We start from the raw sequence: 21,427 nt of genomic DNA on the forward strand, positions 1-21,427 counted from the left end.
TCGGTGATCGTCCGGTCGGGCCGCACACCGCTGGCCGGTTCCTTCAGACCAAGCACGTTTGCGATCAGCGGGTACACGTGCACGTTGTCGAACGGCTGGCCGGTGGTGTTCTTCCGGAACGCCGGCCCCGAAGCCATGAACATGGCGCGCATCCTGGGGTCCTCGTTGTCGTATCCGTGCGTGCCCGATTCGAAGGTCATCGATCCTGAAAAGAGCAAAATGCCCACATGACGTCACCGACTAACTTGGCGACTTGAAAGAGCGCATGAGTGCGTCTTAACGGACGCTATGGCCCTAATATAAATAACTAAAGCCCTAATATTGGAGGTGCTGAAATTGCTGAAAATAAAATTGAACGGTATTTCACTGCAATTACTACAGATTATGTACATCCGAATAAAAATAACTGGAGCACTAAATTTGAACTCAGGGAAGCTAAAAACCCCCTTTGCGCCCGCCTAATTGCGCTTATAATGGGTGTGGTGACTCGTTCCCTCGGGTATCCATAACGTAACATAACGTCGAACCGTGTACGGTTTCTTCGTATCACGTGTAAAAATGAAACGTCAACGCATTCGTGGATCGTTCATATACAAGGACACAACGTAAACAATATTACTGTATACATTTTGGTAACTGGTCTAGGGGTCCGTTCAATGCAATCGAAGAACAATATTTGTCTTTGATAAAAATTAAATTATACGTGACAACATTTCGATTGTTCGAATACTCAAAATGTTACTCATTGTCATCCGGACAAATATTTTAACAGCATGGTTCAAATTATAATATATTATATCTTATAGTCAATATGAGAAAAACCAGCGAAATTACAAACAATTTTTAATTTTTTTTTAGATTTAAAGTGCGAGCACCAAATATTGTATTAGAACCCCATTATGATTGAGGGCAAATCTACACAGTCGCCTTAAAATAATAATAATTTAATTAAGGCTTAATATTATTGCACATAATTGTATTTACTGGCATAATTTGTATTTATTATTATAGTGTATTTTAATAAGAGATTTCATAATTTTATTATACCAACCATTTCTGATATCTTGTAATTTTAAATGAAGTCTGTTAATTTTACATATACGTTTTTTACATTTCTTTTATAATTTATTCAGTTTCACATACGATGGTTTCGTTTGTACTATTTTTTTCCGAATGAACGTTGTTTTCACACATGACGGATTTTTCCCATGATCCGGCTACGTTTGGTTATATTTTATTTTTACATTTTTAACTCAGTTGGCTTTCAACATGAATCCTAAATGCACTATTGCTATGTGGCTTTTGTATCATCGTTTGCGAATACGTAGAAAATGACGTAACAATCATATTTATTGGGTATACATAATTAATACTCACTTCTTCCCAAACATTTTTTCGGTTCTATTTCTCTCCTTTAAAAGATATTGACATTTAACCATAATATAGATCTGCATTCCACAACAGAGATTAAAATTTCTAAGTCAATATCGATGTATTTTTATTGCGAAAAGCCATAACGAGTAACTTTGACAACGGGTGGCAGACAAATAAAAATCGTCTTTTGTGAAGGCGTACGCTAATTCACGTAGACCACTAATAAAACGTATCCGTTTATCTTCCCGCGTGAAAGTCACAGATACTTTCATGTGTTTATTGTCAGTTGAAATTCGTACAGAAGAAAATGTCGTATGTGAAACGGGCCTTTGATTTAAATAAACTTACTTGTACTATTTTGAATATATTCAAACAAATTGTTCCAAAACGCGTAACCTGGTTTCGCTAATATGTACAATTTCCCATTTAATCTGGATGTATTCTTCATGTGCCACCGGACCGGCAGTTCATCTTTTTTATAAACACTAAATGTTCTCAAATTATTGGAAATTCTTGTAAGATTTTGATAAATTTCTTCAAATTTACCTGAGACAAATAAAAATGTCAATAATTTCAATTCCTTAACAATATTATTTCTTAATATGTTTACCAGGATTTGGTAGTATGAATCCATTGGGTCCTGAAATAACAGATTCGTAGGTTTTATTGGAAATTAATTGATCTAAATGTATAGTTCTATTATTCGTGACTGAATCCATCCCGTGATCGCTTAGAATAATCAGATTCATTTTGTTTTCTAAATTTTCTTCTTTAATTTTGTCTAATAAGTACCTATAAATAGCATCATTTGAATATACTTTTCATGTATGAAATTATATTATTTAAATTATTCAAAATATATTATAAATTATATAGAAGGAGTGATTTTTGTTAAAGTATAAGTGTGTTACATTGTAATAGAGTATGGAATACAAGAAGTTTCAATCCTATCATTAAATAATCCTAAAAAAAATATGTTTAAACGTGTGAAACTAGTTTCTAAAAATCAAATATAAAACATAATTACTTGACTGTTGCATCAACTCTAGAGATTTGAACTTTTAGATCCGGTGAATTGATTCCTTTCATATGAGAAGTTTTATCGGGTTCTTCAAAATACGCAAACACTAGATTCGCTGGTTGAGAACTATTTTTAATCCATAACATGATTTTGTCCACACGAGAATTCCAAGGCATTGTACTAAAAAAAAAAAAAAAGTATTAATATTTCTTTTTCATCGCACATCCTATGGTATTAATAATGTACTTCACCGTATAGCCAGAGAATATACAATTAAAAAATTTTGATTTGTTTAATTATTGTTAAATTAAATTAATATGAACATTTTTTTTTCATCTAATCCTTGTTTTTCCGTTATTTAATGTAGTTAAAAAATATCTATAGTCATTTAAGTCCTTTTTGTAGATAATATTTCGTTATTCATTTAAATGTTTTTTACTAATTATTGATTACTAATCATATATTGAATTATGTATATTGATTTCATATTGTACAAATGTTATAGATAAGAAATATTATTTACTATACTTGAGTCCACATGGGCGTTTATGCTAATAAATAAATAAAATAAATAAAATATAGAAATTTTATAATTTTTATTGAATACATTAATACGATAGTAAAATAGAAAATGTTTGTGCTACGAGTGAAAATAATCATGTAATAGGAATACATTGTACTTATAGCATTAACACGATTGAATATTACAGAAAATTTTATATAAATCGAGTATAGGCAGTTTTATTATAGGTAGGTGTGTGTTTTGCATTGTTATTTAAAAATTTTGTTTGAAAATTAATTGTTTCTACAAATCCTGTACGCAATACAAATAAGTCAATTAAAATATTTATTGTTTATATTATTTATTTATTATAAAAAAAACGTATAATACAAGATATTTTATATCATGTAAATGTCCAATTGAAAAAATTAACCAAATCAGCATTTTGAAATATTACCTAATTGAAAACTTTTAAGTTAAACGCTTTTAAATAAGTATAATTTATAAAAATAATAAACTAAGTGTCTTTGATATTCAATACATTTTTTACATTTTTGAATTACTCAAAGTTAAGTGTAAACAATTGAAATTTGAATATTTATCGCCAAAATATATACCGTTTTCTTTTTGTTTTACTATTTCAAAAAAAATAATTACAAATAGATAAGTAGTTTTGGTAGAAAATGTTGTTGGTTTTAAATCACCTTGCAACTTAAAATATTTATTTAATTTTATTAAATTTGAAAAAAAAATATCGGAAAATATTTTTATAATAAATAATTATTTAAAAGTAGATATATTGATCTGTTTTCTTATGTTGTTCATGCAAAATTTTTTTAAAGTTACATCAAACAGAAAATATTTATGTAATAGTTAGCAATACATGTAGCAATACAAATGTACGTTTTTTTAGTTAAATTTTTGCATACTTTGCAAATACTATATCGAGAATTGTTAAGCCACAACGTAATTAATAATATTAATTAGATTACCGGTTTTGCTTTAAGTTTAAAAATAGAGTAATTACTTGTTGTATATTTGAACATAAGTTGGTGTTTTTCCTTGATATTGGAATTCCGATCCGGGCCACATCATTACGCCGCTATACCGTCCGTTTCCGCTGTACTCGTTTTGCATCTATAATTAAGTAGTAATCATGTAAGACAATGTGTAGGTAATGGAAATTATTGCTGGACATTATTAAAGACTTTGGTAAAAACTAGAGCTCGGAAGTTATAGGAGCTAAAAAAAGCAAAATATGCACGAAAAAATTGTAAAATATGCATGAAAAAATGTTAAATATGCAAAAACAATTTATTTAATATATAAAAAATGTTTATCAAATATGAAAATAAATGTACCAAGTATACAAAAAATTTTTTTTTATGTTTTTTTATTAAATAAAAAATTTTTTGAGTGATTTTTATGCATTGCAATTTTTTCAATCTAAAAAAACATAATGAAAGTTATTTGAAAAATTATATCTATTTATTATTAATTTAATAAGTATATAGATTACTAGCTGACCCGAAAAACGTTTTTTTGTCACATAAATTATTTCTAGAGAAACTGCAAACTGTATAAATAGATTTGTATGACACCAAGTATCCTGGTAACAAATGTTGTATCTTGAGATTCAATTCGTTGTCGTCCACATTTCTTGCTGCTAAAATTGCTCTTCCTGCCAGCCACTCATGATTTGTGTATTGTCTGTGTACATTGGGAAATATCTGGTCTATAAGAGCATCTTGTTAATCAATGATTGTGCAGAAATTGGTCGGTAATTGTATGCATCCCGTTTTATTTGTAGTAACTTTCCCATCACCGATAGTCAACAATTGTTTTGAGAATCTTCCGCATGCAGATTTTTTTGATTGAATCGCAAGTATCGTAATCACTCGAACTTAATCTTTACATACATGTCGACCATGAATTGATGACAAAGCTCACGACATCATAGAATAACGTTATCCTGATCGCATTTAATCATTAACCGATATGCATATATTAATCCTTCAAACTAACATTCTTGTTTGTTTTAGCACCTGTTGCTGGATCTTGTTGTTTAATATTTATGCAATATCCGTCATTTAATACCAAAAATAAAATTAATAGTTTTTAAATAGTTTTTTTAATAGTATCATTTAATAATTCATTTTCAATTGTGCAGTTATCGACCGGGTCAAAAATTATCAAATTAAATTATAGCACTTAGGAGTATAAAAAATAGATAAAAACCTATTCGCAAACCTGCCAAATGTACCTAATTACAAAATACAAAATTTCATTAAAATCGGTTAAGCTGTTTTGGAGGCCTATGTTTACAAACACTGTGATACGAGGTTTTTTATATATACATAGATTGTAACTGTCATACTTGTTAATGTATTGCATTGAATAATCAGAACTTTCTTAATATTTTCCATATTAAATGAACGACGATTGTCTTAATGAATATTTTTGTAGCGTGAAAAACTTCTTTTAACATCCGATGAAATTCTGGTTAATGTATAATTGTATATAATGTTAGTATTAATAATACACTTTCCATATTGCTATTAGTTAACGATAATATCGATAATAATATATATTTTATTGTTCACCTTAGTGCTATGAAGATAAATACGACCCGTTAAATTAAATTGATATAATGACGGTAAGGTATGACGACTAGTACGTTAAATAATCGAAAATAAAATAAAAGAAAACTTTAAATTGTTTAAAAAATATTACACAGGCATAAAAATTTCATGAATATTAAGAAATATGCAAAAAAAGCATATGAAAATTAAGAAATGTGGACTTTTTTCTAAAATTGCCAAAATATGCGAAAAAAATGCATTTTTAATTTTTGTATTTTAACTCGTTTTTGTATGAAACGGATTTTTAGCTTGATCTGCTATAAATTGAAAGTATACAGAAAAATATGTAACTCTTACATGAGCTCTAGTGATAACATTTCAATAGGGGTTTTACATGCACAGGAGCAGAATTTCTTTAAATTAGTGTTCTTTGTATACAGCGTGCTTAAGAGAGATGATCGGGATACTTACCTGCCAACAGGTTTGCTACTAAAGTCGGAATTTTGGGAATTCCCGCGTTCTATAATTTTTTTAGGCACATTTAATCCAACTCAATTTTTTAAAAGTTAATGTAAACAAATTTGATTTTATATATAGTATTTAGTTACCGATCGTTGAAACTTTATTTTAAATAGACATCAAGGTGTGCGTTAGTGATCGAATTATTTAAATTATTAAGACAATTGCAGTAGGTATTATGTTATTTTATATTTTTTCCTGAAAATAAATCAAACAACTTTAAGATACAAATAGAAATAAAAAATAAATAAAAAGCTCTTAAGTTATTTATGTTTTAATAACAGTCGATCGAAATTGTAAAAGGAAACGAACTAGCAACTAAATTATATGGTATTCATCTAAGACTAGATACTGACTGAAGAAAGTAAGAGAACAAACATTCTACAAGAGTCTACTATACAATAACATAAAAATTTCTTACGAATTTATTAAAAAAAATAAAATCTTAGCACCAATTTTATATTAATTATATTAAAAAAAGTATAGATCTCTAAAGTATATATTATATTCATAAGATATTGTTATTTATATTATATATTGTGCCATGTTTCCCGTGTACGTGAAAAGTTTGCTGAAATAAATCAATTTCATTTTAACATTTTTTTTTTCATTTTATAAATTTTTTATTTGTTTGTGATGTTTTTTCCTCTTAAAAAAATAAGTAACATTAATTTTTATTCTTTTTTTTATTATTTGAAATATACGTTTAATAAAATTGAAAACAGTTATAGTACATAATATTAATACAATATAATTAAGAAGAAACAGTGAATTAAGTTTAAGCAGAAATTTTTGGTTAACAGCAAACATTAAGAATTTACAATTTTTAAAATATTTCTCATATCATTCATAAATAATAAAAATAATTTTAAGTTATCAATAATTTAATAATATTCATAGATCTTAATCAAATTTATGAAATTTTTTTCGACATCAATTGTTTTATTTATATATATACCTATATAACTTAACTTAAATATACCGATAAGTTGTAAATAAATTTAAATTTAAATGTTTTTATTTTTTTTTTTTTGTGTGCTTTTTAAATATAGAAATAATACATTATAAAGAAAATAATTAATATACTATATATTGTGGTATTTCGTACGTTTTACATTTTATTTATACTTTTTAAAAGAAATTGATAAAAATAAAATCAGAACTTTTAAAAGAAAAATATATTCTTTCAAAGTTCTTATTTTATATTGTATTTAATACAGTATTATAGCAATAATTTAATTTCTTTTTTAAAATTCTTATAACAATCTTTGATTTATATAAACTAAATTATATTAATTTAATATCTATCAACGATAATGATCTATCAGGGAGTATAATGAAATCATCGTTTCATTTATGCATCGCATTTACCTAAGTTAATTTACCATAATATCATATTACCTTGCAACTTATGGAATTCCATTTAGGTAAAATAAGACTATATATTGAATATATAAATAAATGTTTAGGTTAGTGATGAATTACTTAAAAGGTAAAATACCTAGATACTTTGTTATTTGTAACTTTTAAACCGTTTAATATTGAATTTATTTTCAAAATCAATGATCTAACATTATATATGTTAAGTATATGATAATTGACAATTTATTTACTAAATACGAGCCTTACAAAAATTTACTTTACAGTATGATATTATTATATTATATTTTTGATAAAAGAAAAAAAATATGATGTATGTATAAAGACACACGAACATAAAAAATATTAAATTAAGTTTTACGATACTTTGGTTACATAAACTATAATCGTCATATATAAAAATATATATAGATAATATAAAATATAACTTATCTACATTAATAAAAACTAGATACAATCAGTATCAATCTAGATCAATGATGCCATTTTATTGGAAATTATACTAACGACACGTTTAATACAAAGATAATCACTATTAATAGTGTCTACTCATGATATTTTTAAAACTTCAGGTAAAATATTACAGCCATTATTTTATTATGTTAGGTTTTCTGAAATTTAGAGAAATTAATAGTTTTATTGATTGAAATTTAGTTAGCTCTTTAAAAATAAGATAATTCATATTTTGTATATAATTTTTATTGCGAATTTTTATGAAAATTAATCAATTCGGAATTATTTAGAATAAAATAAATTAACACATTGTATCATTTAAATAAAGAGATACATAAATGTATTAATAATTTAATTTATGTTGAAGTTGGTACACTGAATATGTGTACATGAGAGGAGATCAATCATAGTATTGAAAACTTTTAAAGTACCATCCATAACATATTTTTGTATACATTGACTAATTTTCTATACTGATATAATTTCAAAGAATAGTTTTAAATGTTGAAAACATGAAAATGCGACTTCGTGTTATTCTTAATCGTTATTTACATAATGGATTCATCTTGTTGTTGATTTTGACTGGATAGTCAGATGTTTTATGACTATTTTAAGGTTTTTGTGTCGTTTGACGAGTAAAAACTTTTTTCTTTCTTTCATAAATGTTTTTTTTTTTTTACTATATTTTAGATATTATTTATAAACTATATATTATAACTAATTTTAGTTCAATATTTTCGACTTAATAATATTAATATTGGCTTTACATTTTAATAAATTATGTTAATTCGGTTTAAATTCACGAACATTTTTATTTAAGTTTTGAATGTCCATTATTTCAGTTGTTATAGATTACAATAAAGGTTTTAATTCTGGTGTTATCGAGTGCTAGAATTTGTAGGCACTTTTTTTTTTTTTTTTCAAAATATGATTAAGAATAACGTCGAGAAATAATAAATTTATAATAAGCCCAAGCATTATTTAAAAAAAAAAAAATTAATATTTTTATGATGGAATTCTTAAGTCATAAATACACATAATTTACAAAACGAAATAAGCAGAAATTTTTTAATATGTTATATGTATATTTTTAAACTTTACTACAAGAACGTAGAACACGTACGCTTGTAAAATGCACAGTTATTTTTGTACATGATCATATTGTAAGTTATACATGTATTAACGTTGGATGTGTTGATAATACGTAGCACATTATTCGTCATGCATTTTTATCATTCAACACAGATGAAATCAACCACATTTCTAAGTTCTAAGTTTAAACTGCAATAAATAATAATAAACAATAATCATGTAGGCTGTATTGAAAATCATATGCAAATTAAATATTTTTATCAATTATATGCTTAAAATGTACCTACTCAGTAATAGTAAAAAAAAAGACTCACAAGTAGGTATTGTATCAAATATATTTCTCTGATAAACTCATAGTCTTATTAGTCTTATACTCTCAAGGTAACTATATCAAAATGTTATTTAATAAAAAATAATAATTATAAACTTTTATCTGCTACGGGATGACTATTAAGTTGATGTATTATGATGTTTGTATAGTTGTATAATGTATAATATATGATTCATAAAACAAATGTAATACATTATGTATTTCATTTTTTCAACGAGAATAAATAAAAAATAATAAATGTATTATTATAATTATTATTGTTTATTTAAAATGTAAACATATAAGATGGCTAAAGGTATAATTCTGTATCATCTTTAAATTGTATTTTATGAACTAATTTATTTTCTTTTGAAAGAAATTATATATATCTATAAATTATCTTAATATTTGTTTTAGCATAATGTCATATTCAATTAATTAGTGACTAACCACACATAGTGAGAATTTATAAATAACAATTATACATTTTTTCATATTTTTATAAATATCATTAATCATAGAAGTATAAATATATTTAAAAATAATATTAAATGGCTTTTATAATTTATAAAATAATATAACGATTGTTTTGCTCACTTTGAATATATTTATTATTGTAAATTTTTCAATCATAAAATATGATAATTAATTCAGAAAACTTTTAGTTATTACATGGAAAATATTTATAGTTAATTTTCATTTGTATTCAATCTGATTAAACTAAATTTAATTAGATTACTTGTTTAATGACATACAGTAATCAAAACACAGTTCATTATTTTTTTTTTTTTAATTATAATATATAGTGCTTTTATTCTATATATTTTTAAAAACCACGCATAAGAATCTAATTTTACAGTTTTCGGGGTTACTGGTTTCTTCATAATTATTTTGGTTTGATTTTGTCGAAAGAAAATTTAATCTCCTATAAAAACTTAATAAAAATAAATTCATTACTGGCTTTATTGAAAGTCCATAACTAATAAACTTATTACGTACGTATCACCTACTATTTACTAGCATGAAAGTACAATTGTGTTTTATAATTCGTCATAATTCATGTTAGTCATGTGAGTTTATTGCGATCTTGTGTTTTATTATCACATACTCTAAATTTCGTCAGTACACATAAATTATATCTATCAAAATATCTTTGTCTTACAGACATAGTGACCTTCAATTTCCATATCAGTGCAATTGGGAAACATAATTTTTTTTTTCAATTATATTGACATAATTATAATAATAACAAGGGCTCTTTAAACTCGAATAACGGTAATATAATGATAAGTAACCACTAATATATTAATCACTAATAATCACTGTTATAACTTGTTATAATTGTCAATTTGAATACTTGTATCATAATTTTGTAATATTGCTTTTTAGGGGCGTTAAGTAAATAAATAAATAGATAAAGACTTTCTAGTAGATGTCCTTTTGACGATTAATAATTTTTACAGGCTACATAATACGTATGAAAAATGTATTTTTGCATAATGCACTACGTACATCGAGCTGAGAACTATGTACTGCGTGGATTCAGTGGCAAAAATTATTTATGGAACCCACTATCAGTGTTTTCAACCATTCTGACAACAACGGGAAATTGTCGATTTTTAGATTTTTACCACATCCCCATTAAAGTTTATTTATATGGGACACATAATGCAATTACTAATTTATATATTACTACGACTGTATAAAACTAGGTGATCCAAAGTTTTGTAGTTTGCGGTCCAACTTTCACTTATTTAAAAACACTGACATTAAAACGTTACAGTTATTAGTAAATGGTACCTTACCAAGACATACGTAGATAAGTATATTTTCAAACCGTGTTTGTACTTAAACCATATATTTTCTATCTATACATTTACTATACAATAGTGATTATCATATTGTTATTATTTTAGTTTAATTATGTATGGTATTGACACTTAATCTCAGGCGTAGGGAAAGTAGCGCGCCCATCGCCCAATGTACCTTAGTACATTGCAATAGCCCTACCATGACCTTAATTGGTTGGGGTAGTCTGGTCCTCCAGGTTGGGGATTGATCGTAGGGTTAACAACCCTACATCAGAAAAAAAAAAACATGTTAAGAAACCACAAAATAAGTTTCGGAATTGGATTAATGGACAAAGACCGGAACTGGAAAATGGAATAAAAATTGGTACATGGAATGTTAGGACCTTAAACAAACCTGGAGCGTTACAGTATTTACTGGACGCTATTAAAAAATATAATACGAACATATTAGCTCTACAAGAAATTAGATGGCCAAATGACGGAAATATGAAAAAAGATGATAAAACCAAATTCTATAGCGGAAGAAAGGATGGAAGATATGAAAATGGTGTGGGTTTTGTAGTAAGCGATGATACGCTATCAAAAGTAGAAGAATTCATGGCAGTAAATGACCGAATATGCTATATCCGACTCACAAGTCACATTTTTGATAGCATTATCGTAAACGCTTATGCACCAACTGAAGAGAAAGAGGAAAATATTAAGAATGAGTTTTATGATGAACTAGGACACATACTTGACACAACACCAAATAGCTGTATAAAAATATTAATATGTGATTTTAACGCAAAAATAGAAAGGGAAGATGTATATAGACCAACGATTGGACCGAATAGCTTACATGACGTAAGTAACGATAATGGAACCAGATTGATCAACTTATGTATAACGAACGGTTTTACCCTTAGTAGTACATACTTTCCAAGGAAAGATATATACAAACAAACTTGGATAGCACTTAATAGAATAACTAAAAACCAAATTGATCATGTTATGATACAAAATAAGCATAAAGGTTGCATAAAAAGTGTCAGGAGCTATAGAGGTACAGACGCCGACTCGGATCATTACCTGGTAATTACAAAACTTAAAATTAGATTATCTGAAAGATGGAAAAAGGTAAAATATATAAAATCCGTAAAATACGATATAGAAAAACTGTCAGAAAAGAAGGTTTTAGAGGAATACATATATAAAACTCAACAAGAATTACAAAAATCCAACAGTAATGCAGATGAAGATGGAGAACGGATATGGGGAAGAATCAAGACGGCGGTTAGTATCAATAGTAGCGGTCAATAGTGCTAATAATTGCCTAGGAATAAGAAAACAAGAAAAAAGAAAAGAATGGTTTAATGATAGGTGCAAGGAAGCAATAGACAGAAGAAACCGCATACGAGAAAAAAACTATCAAGGACCCAAGTGACATAAATATGGAAAGATATAAAAATACTAAAAAAGAAACCAATAAAGTACTAAGATGTGAAAAAAGATTAGCGGAAAAAGCAAAGATTGAGGAAATTGAAGAAAATAAAAATAACTCCAAAAGATTCTTTAGCAAAACTGCCAACATTAAACAGGGATATAAACCGCAGACTAGGATACTAAGGAATGAACTAGGTGAGTTAATAACAAAAGAAGAATCTGTAGCAGAAGAATTTAAAAAAACATTTCGAAAGATTACTAAATAAAACACCACCAATACCAACACATGAAGATATACCTATGCAATATAGTACAGCGGAACCATATATTAAAACTCCAACAAAACAGGAAATCTATAACATCATAAAAAAAACTTAAAAACAACAAATCACCTGGAGAAAACAACGTAATTGCGAAATTATTAAAAAATGGAGGAAATGCGATTAAAGATGAAATTTGGAAAATGATTAAGGAAATTTGGGAAACCGAAGTAATGCCAGGAGAGTGGAACACGGCAATACTATGCCCAATATTTAAAAAAGGAGACACTTTAGACCCAAAAAATTACAGAGGAATCTCATTATTGGATACTTGTTACAATATATTGTCAACGCTTCTTTTGGAAAGAATAACACCATATGCAGAGGGTATCATCGGAAGATACCAGTGTGGCTTTATAAAGGGGAAATCCACTATCGACCACATTTTTACCTTAAGACAAACAATGGAGAAATACTACGAATTTGACATGGATTTATATATGATATTTGTTGACTACAAACAAGCTTATGATAGTGTGAACAGACAGGAATTATGGATAGCAATGTTACATTTTGAAGTTCCGAAAAAATATGTAAATTTAGTAAAGATGTGTAATGACAAGACTGTACTGAAAGTACGTTTTCTTCAGACACTATCACCAGCCTTTGAGGTTAATTCTGGATTGCTACAGGGATATGCCCTATCCCCAACATTGTTCAATTTGGGACTAGAAAAAGTTATTAGAGAAGCTTATGAAGACAGAAGAATGGAAGTTATTGGTGAAGAAACTATCTTAGCATATGCTGATGATATAGTTCTTTTAGGGAATACGCGAGAAGAAATTTCCCACTCACTCTCTAAACTAATAGAAGCCAGCAAAAACATGGGTTTATGTATCAACGAAGAAAAAACTAAACTTATGATACTATCCAGAAGAAACGTAGATCAATCAAACCTGAAAGTGGGAAGTATGAATTTCGAAAAGGTGGATAATTTCAAATACTTGGGTGTTAATATAAACAACAGCAACAACATGCATAAGGAGATAAAGGAAAGAATATCAAATGGAAATAGGTGTTACTTCAGCATAAACAAACTATTGAGATCAAAACTGCTATCAAGAAAGTCTAAAACCACTTTGTACACAAGCTACCTTAGACCAGTAGTAACCTATGGATGTGAGACCTGGTCCACAACAAAAAATGATAATAAAAAACTTGCTATATGGGAAAGAAAAATACTAAAAAATATATATGGACCAGTGTACAACGACAACCTAGGAATATATGAAAAAAGTCACAATGAAGAACTGTATAACCTGTATGGAAAATCAAATATACCCACATATATAAGATGTAAACGCCTAGAGTGGTTAGGACATGTATGGAGAGCGGATGGAGATTTATTAAAGAATGTTCTGATACGAAAAATAAATAATTAACGTCCACTTGGAAGACCAAGAAGAAGATGGAAAGACACAGTAGAAAAGAATATGAGACTAATAGATGAGGATGCAACGTTGGACTGGACTTTGAACAGAGAAAAATGGAGAGGCTTACTAGTGGCAGCGCAGGTCCTCAATGGACCTTTAAGCTGTTGATGATGATGATGATTGACACTTAATCAATCACGTGGAGCTTATGGTGATGTTATGACATAGTTTGTGCTTAATATAAGTAATAATTCGTCCTATTATTATAGTATTTAGCTACATGAATATTTTTTTTGTGAATCCTTGAATTGTATTAATTTTTATTGGTTTTCTTTACGTGTATATAACAATGTGTCACTCCGAAGAGTATATTACTACTTATAATTAAAAAAAAAAAAGGTAAAATGCCTTTATACTTTTCGTGAAACTTGGTTAATCTCATATACTTGGCTTAAGAAATCAAAACATAACAATTTGTATGGTTATTGTACATTGAGTAAAAATATTTTTTAATACCTCATGACGGTAAATCATATGTGTAACATTGTGCAAATAACGTTTCATTAAAAGTTCTAGTAAACAAATAACTACAGTTAGATTGGTGTTTTAAAATGATTCATGATATCATTAAATAAAACGTTTCCTTAAAACAGTTTATGTACTGATTTCGTAAATATAATAAAAGATTATACTGCTATTTTAAACTTGTGAAGAGCTAGAAAAAATACAATTGGAAAAATAAATAAGTTATGATTAATATTTCTGATTGTTTTATTAAAAATACAATCTAAAGTATTACATTACTATTATTATTTTTTATATATAATATAAATATCACACAATTTATGAATAAAGATAAATAAAGAGAGCAAATATATGTGTATTATACCATTATTTATTATTATTTATTATAATATCATTATATATAATGCCAGAGATTATTATTATTATTATTAACTTTATGATATATTAAAACAAGAAGTACATTTTTTCATATTAGAAATTCCCGATTTTATAAACTAAAAAGTTAGAAACCCTGTTGCTATGTAAATTATATTATAATTTTTAATGGGAAGAGTATCTAATAGTTTGTAGACACAAGTAGTTTATATTCGTATTTAAACGTGAAACTGAGTATCCAGTGTATTGGAGGTAAAACAAATGTTTATCTATTTATAACATATAATGGTCAAATCTACGATTATTTATATCTATTAAGGAAGAGAAAAAAATAAAAAATTATTATAGATCCAAGAAGATAGAATGAACGAAAGTATTCAATTATATGAAAAATATTTACAAATAGACTGAATATAACGGGTATATTCAATTAGACAAGATTGATTCCAAATTATCACAGTGGTGTGATAGTTAAAAGTACGATTCCTATGCAGCGCGACGGTGCACTAATAATTCATTTTAAAATAAAATAAAGACCTTTTTTTTTAATAAACAAATTTTCACCTATCAATAGAGATTTTTTTTCTGAATATTTCTATACTAAAAAACGATTTTTGAAAATATGAATGTAGTCAAATATTGCACCGGGGCATGCGTTTTCAAAAAAAAAAAATTTTCGATCGTCATTCCCTTTTTTAATATATTAATCCATCCTTTATCTTGTTTTTCTTTGTTGGTTAGCAATTTTTTAGTGTTGCATTTTCTTTTATCGAATCTTGAATTAATATTTCTCTTTTCTTTGGGATCCACGTAGCTTTGTGATGTAGATGGAGTAGATATATTATTCAATTCTTCAACTTCTGCTTCTTCAACAGTAAAGTTACTTTAATTTACACTAACATGCTCATTGAATGAGAATTGAGGGTTAAGGGTTGTGGGTTTTGTGGATTGCATATAGGACAACCATCTACGTAACAATTATTTAAAAATAATGAATACTAATGTTCATTCCATTAAATAAATATATAACAATTTTTATTTTAAATCATTTAAAAAATGTTGCTTACTCTCGTTTATATATAACTACTTCAAGAAATGATAGTGCATCTAATAATTCCCATTTAGATGGTCTTCTCAGTACTGATGATCTCATTTATAATTTTCTATTTCTTCTATATCTGTTGTAAGTATCTTTCATATTCTTCCATCTTTTTCGATAATCATCAACTGAAATTATAAAATTATAATGATGCCAATTAACTTCCAATCTTAACCAATATGATAACACTTACAAGAATGAGCGAGTACGCTTATTTCGAGGGATTTGTTTTTCGAGATAAATTCAAACATTTTTTTAACAGTCCAATAAGGATTATTGAGTAGCAAAATCAACAAGCTGAACAAACAGATATCACAACCATGTGCATTGTTTTGTAAAAAATAATATTTATTTATTTATGTATTCAGTACCTATTTAATAGGCTGCATCCGAATTGCATGCCAAAAAAAAAAAAATAAAATGTCCAAATTGTATGCCATCCGAATGGGCCTATCCGAATTGCATATCACGTCTTAGAGGGCATAGGCGGAAATTGGGGGGGGGGCTTGAGGGGTCTTAGCCCCCTCAAAACGTACAAATAGAAAAATTAGCCCCCTCAAATAATTGATCACTGCAGGTTACTGCAATAAATAATAATAAATATTAACTTTCAATTCAAATATTGTTGGAACGCGAATAAAACATTTAGAGAATATTATAGAAAAAAAAAATAGGATGTGATATATTTTCTGATTTCATTGTCAAATGCCTAAGTCCATACAGCACAGAGGCACAGCATAATAAATATTTAAGAATCAATGTATATTAGTTTATTAGTACCTATATATAAACGATATCAGTTGAATATAATGATTGGTTTCAAGACAACGATATCTCATTATTTTCTTGGAATTGTCAATTATGTTATAAAAATAGACGAAATAGTAAATACCAATGTAAAATTTGACAATTCCAAACACACAACAGTGATATTTCTATTTCATTAGCCATTCAACCATTGTCCATTGCATCGTATGTACTGTTAAGTGTTGTTTCGTTTTTTTAACTTCGTTCAATTTTTTTTAAATATGTCCAAAAATGTATTTGACATATTTAATTTAAAAAAAAAGAATGTTCCGACCGTCGATATTGACTAAGTCAGAATTGATTCTGCATTATTTGAATCATCTTCGACTGTACATTCAGGCACGGTAAAACAATAGAATAAACATTTACAGCATAATAAATTGATAAGTGATTTGGGAACTTTAGACACAGGCCCTGTTCGTCCATTGCTAAAAGTAAGTATTTTTAGTTTTTACTTGTACCGAGGTACTTGTGAAATATTGAATTCAAATAATATAAGATTATCTACTTGAAGTTAATACAACATTTTTTATTTTATAACTGTGCTATAGACTTATCCAAAAACTAATTTTGATTCACAAAACCGAAGTTTTAACGATAAATACTATTCAAAATATGAATGGATTGAATATAGTATTGTGAATGATGCTATTTTTTTTTTTTCTGTCGGCATTATTCTACCGGAAAAAGTGTACAAGATGATGTGTTTACATTAACTGGGTTTAAAAATTGGAAAAAAGTATGTTTAACAAACTTAATGATAGGTAGTAGCATTGATTATAAATGCTATATTTATAATCAATAGTAGTTGGTACATATACTTTTTGTATTATAATCTGACATGTTCAAAATATTGTATTATATACTCAATTGACTATTTAGTTAACTGGATCAAGAGGGAAAAAAGGCAATAAGCAAAGTAAACATGAAGCACATTCAACTTGTAAACACCATTTGACTTGCATGACTAAATGGGAACAACATGTTAAAACTAAGTCCTCAGGTAGCATTCATGAACAACTATCTTCAAGTCATAAATTGATTGTTGAAAAGAAGAGAAAATATATAAAAACGCTTATTGAAATAACCTTATTTTTGAGCAAACAAGGACTGGCTTTCAGAGGACATGATGAATCTAAACTTTCTTCAAATAAAGGTGAGTAGTATTATTTATTAACTACTGTGCAATAACATTTAATTATTTACTTATCATATAATCTCTATAAAAAGTCAAGTAATGACTTTTTTTGTTTATTCTATAAACAAATTATTAAATATTTAATATTAATTAATTTTTAATATTTAATTTATTAAATAATAGACCCCAATGAACATATTTGTATAGTAGGCCATATTGTGTTCACAATTTTTAATACATATATGTATTCATATTTTATTAAATAGGAAATTTTAAAGAAACATGTGATTTACTAGCAAAAAATTGCCCTGAATTTGAAGAAAAGTATAGCAACTTGACTAATTTCACCAGTCATTTAATTCAAGATGAATTGGTAAACTTATCTGCAGAGAGCATTCGGTCCAAAATAACCAAGAAAATAAAATGTAATAAAGTATTTGGAATTATGATTGATGAAGCAAGGTACCTATTACCTAACATTTAAATATTTAAGAATAAATGATTCAATAGTAATAAATGCCAACTATTCACTATTTATACTTAATTTTAGATGTTTTAAAGAAGAACAAATGTCTGTATGTGTTAGATACACTGTTGGTCTAAATGTTGTTGAACGTTTTCTGGATTTTGTAGACGTTTCAGAAAATCAAAATGCAGATTCATTATGTGCTAAAATATTTGAATTCCTTACTGAGAACCAATTGGATAAATATCACATTGTGGCACAATCATATGACGGTGCCAGTGTCATGTCTGGCAAATTTAATGGTGTTCAATCCAAAGTAAAAAACAAATTTCCCTATGCCATTTACACCCATTGCATGGCTCATCAGATGAACATTGTAGTTATTGATATGTGCAAAATTGTAAAGGTAATAAAATACAATACAATATTTTACTTTTTGGGAAAATTTTTGTTAAAATGTTTTTATTTTTTTTAAATCATTTTTATTTTTTAGGAATCTAGAATTATTTTTAATACAATAGAATCATTGTATAAGCACTTTTCTCATCCTACTAAAAATAAAACTCTTGTTACTATGCAAAGAAAATTAGGAGTTAAAATATCAAAAATAAATTCTTTGAGTGATACAAGGTGGAATTGTAGATGGAAAAACTGTGAGTCAGTTGTATACAATTATTAAGCAATTATTGCAGTTTTGCAAGAAGAAATAGATAACCAACTGGACCGAAATGTAAATAAAGCTATAGGTATACTTATATCATTTTTAATTAAATATTAATACTGTTGTCTAATTATAAGCACCGGATTAATTTAATATGTTTTGAATATTTTTTTATAAGTATACTTTCAATAATGCAAAAAGGATCATTTGTTATTTTTCTATTCATTTTGCAACATGTATTATCTTCCATAAATATACTTAGCAACATGTTTCAAGATAAAACTACTACATTGGGTAATGCAGGTAATCTAATAAACAGCGTAATACTAAGTTTTAAGAATGCTAGATCTACCATTGGCTTTAGTGACTTGTGGTTAGACATAAAAACTTTTTGTGATGAAAATGATGTTAAAGTGATCCTACCTTTTCAAACTCAAGGTCAGTATTGTGTTTGTGTACCTAATAAAAAATATTTGTTTAAATATTTATTTATTTAAATTAATATTATTTTTAAGCTTATTTAATATGTTTATTATTAGCATCTAAGCGAATGAGACGTGAACCCAATGTTTTTGAAGATTTTATTCTAACAACTACTACTGCTGCAGAATCATTTAATAGTACTGAAACAAATTGTGTAAATGGCTATTTTAAAATATTAGATTGTATAGTTGTAAATTTGAAGAAAAGGTTTTCAACTGAAAGTCTTCAAATGGCTGAAACTGTAAACAATTTTATAAAATTAGATTTTAAAAAGAGTGAACTATTTATTAATCATTATAAGGTAATTTCATTATAAAAACTTGCTATTAAAATTTAATATTATTGAATTAATAAATGAAATGACATGTAGGATCAAAATTTTATTTATTATAAATTATTCTTATTCTATTTTTAATTAAAGATAATTGTTTTTTTTCTAGGATTTATTGGATGTAAAAAGTATAAGTGTTCAATCAGAAATGTATGTTGTGAAGAACTACTTACACTTATCAAATGGCAAAAGCAGTATTAATTTAGAAGCTTTGACTTCAGTACTTTCCAAAAATATATACCCTAACATGTCTAAGCTTATACAAGTTGCACTTACTCTTCCTATAAGTTCGTCAACGTGTGAACGTAGTTTTTCTGCAATGAGAAGGATTAAAACATGGCTGAGGTCATCCATGGTACAGAATAGATTAAAAAATTTAGCTATAATTAGTATTGAGAAAAATATTTCTAAAAAAAATTGATAAAGAAGCCATATTAAATTTATTTGCAAAAAAGTAAATAGATACATTATTTTAAAATAAATTTTTTTTTAGTTTCATTATAAAGAATTTTCATTGTTAAAATTCAAGTATATGTATGAGTATATCAGTATATGCATAGTATAGTAGTATATCTATCTAAAATAAATCACGCATAGGTTTTGCATGATATTTATAGGGTAATATAATTTTTTTTTTTTTTTTTAGCTTTGATATGCAATAAAGTATTTTTAAATATTAGCCCCCTCTAAAATTATGGAGAATTTCCGCCTATGTTAGAGGGGTCTCTTCGAATTGTATGCCGAATTGTATTAGAGGGGTATGCCGTATACTCACAAGTTTCTTTATCATGCACTTATATGCACAACTTAAACTTTATTTTGACTTAAGCTCTTTTTGATATGATTGTTATAACTAAGGCTTACGATATTAATTTATTCCGACGGGTATTAAAAGTACACGTGTACATGGATTCTGTTAACCATGTATTTGAAATCAAGAACCCGTGTATTTAAAACCATGTATTTACCCGTGTTTTTTTTAACGTATACACGGATTATCATATATCAATCACGTGTAAATATATACATGAGTTTTTCTTAATTTTGCGTGTATTTAGAAAATACAAAATTTAATTTATATTATATAAAACGTTTTTTTTATAAATAGAAAATTTTTTATCTATGTTGTTAAATTTGTCCTACGATAAAATTGTTCATTTTTATTTGTTACTTGTTTGACTCATAATACTGTAGTCTTATTGACGTACACTAATCCTCACCACGGTTTTACCTTATGCTTAATTTAATAGTTTAATAATAATACTCCCAGATCTAACAACGAAATTGAAAATACCCATCAGTTGGAAATTATTACTCTCAAAGTTTTCATTGCGAAGTGGGAATCGGTATAAACTATTTTTATAATTTTTAAAATTTAAA

General features: G+C 26.9%; 3 protein-coding genes across 3 annotated transcripts; 2 read left to right on the forward strand and 1 right to left on the reverse strand.

Moving 5' to 3' along the window:
• Nucleotides 1-5: 5 nt before the first annotated feature.
• Nucleotides 6-16,307, reverse strand: LOC112690898 (ectonucleotide pyrophosphatase/phosphodiesterase family member 5-like; the record flags this gene model as incomplete). The annotated part of the gene is made up of 6 exons (XM_025565005.1): nucleotides 16,130-16,307; nucleotides 3,925-4,034; nucleotides 2,402-2,575; nucleotides 1,985-2,166; nucleotides 1,723-1,920; nucleotides 6-205 (listed from the first exon to the last, which is right to left on the reverse strand). Coding segments are annotated over exons 2-6 (864 nt in total), but the record flags the coding sequence as incomplete, so codon positions are not given.
• LOC112690896 (craniofacial development protein 2-like) lies at nucleotides 11,245-12,346 on the forward strand. The gene is made up of 2 exons (XM_025565003.1): nucleotides 11,245-11,280; nucleotides 11,339-12,346. The coding sequence occupies exons 1-2, from the start codon at nucleotides 11,245-11,247 to the stop codon at nucleotides 12,344-12,346; spliced, it is 1,044 nt and encodes a 347-aa protein (XP_025420788.1).
• A 1,332-nt stretch (nucleotides 16,308-17,639) lies between the features above and the next one.
• LOC112690897 (zinc finger MYM-type protein 1-like) lies at nucleotides 17,640-19,251 on the forward strand. Its single transcript, XM_025565004.1, has 5 exons — nucleotides 17,640-17,707; nucleotides 17,851-18,124; nucleotides 18,373-18,568; nucleotides 18,657-18,978; nucleotides 19,066-19,251. Exons 2-5 carry the CDS (start codon nucleotides 17,932-17,934, stop codon nucleotides 19,249-19,251), a joined length of 897 nt encoding a protein of 298 aa, XP_025420789.1. The 5' UTR covers nucleotides 17,640-17,707; nucleotides 17,851-17,931.
• The last annotated feature ends 2,176 nt before the right edge of the window (nucleotides 19,252-21,427 follow it).

Source organism: Sipha flava, unplaced genomic scaffold (genome assembly GCF_003268045.1).
Source record: "Sipha flava isolate LNK unplaced genomic scaffold, YSA_version1 52633_pilon_pilon, whole genome shotgun sequence".
Lineage (NCBI taxonomy): Eukaryota > Metazoa > Arthropoda > Insecta > Hemiptera > Aphididae > Sipha > Sipha flava.

Excerpts from the sequence above, each read along its gene's own strand:
- LOC112690896 (XM_025565003.1), top strand. The coding sequence starts at position 11,245 with ATGACCTTAATTGGTTGGGGTAGTCTGGTCCTCCAG. Across the intron at positions 11,281-11,338 it reads GGGGTAGTCTGGTCCTCCAG|AAACCACAAAATAAGTTTCG; the intron begins GTTGGGGATTGA and ends AAACATGTTAAG.
- LOC112690897 (XM_025565004.1), top strand. The coding sequence starts at position 17,932 with ATGACTAAATGGGAACAACATGTTAAAACTAAGTCCTCAGGTAGCATT. Across the intron at positions 18,125-18,372 it reads TAAACTTTCTTCAAATAAAG|GAAATTTTAAAGAAACATGT; the intron begins GTGAGTAGTATT and ends TTTATTAAATAG. Across the intron at positions 18,979-19,065 it reads ATATGTGCAAAATTGTAAAG|GAATCTAGAATTATTTTTAA; the intron begins GTAATAAAATAC and ends TTTATTTTTTAG.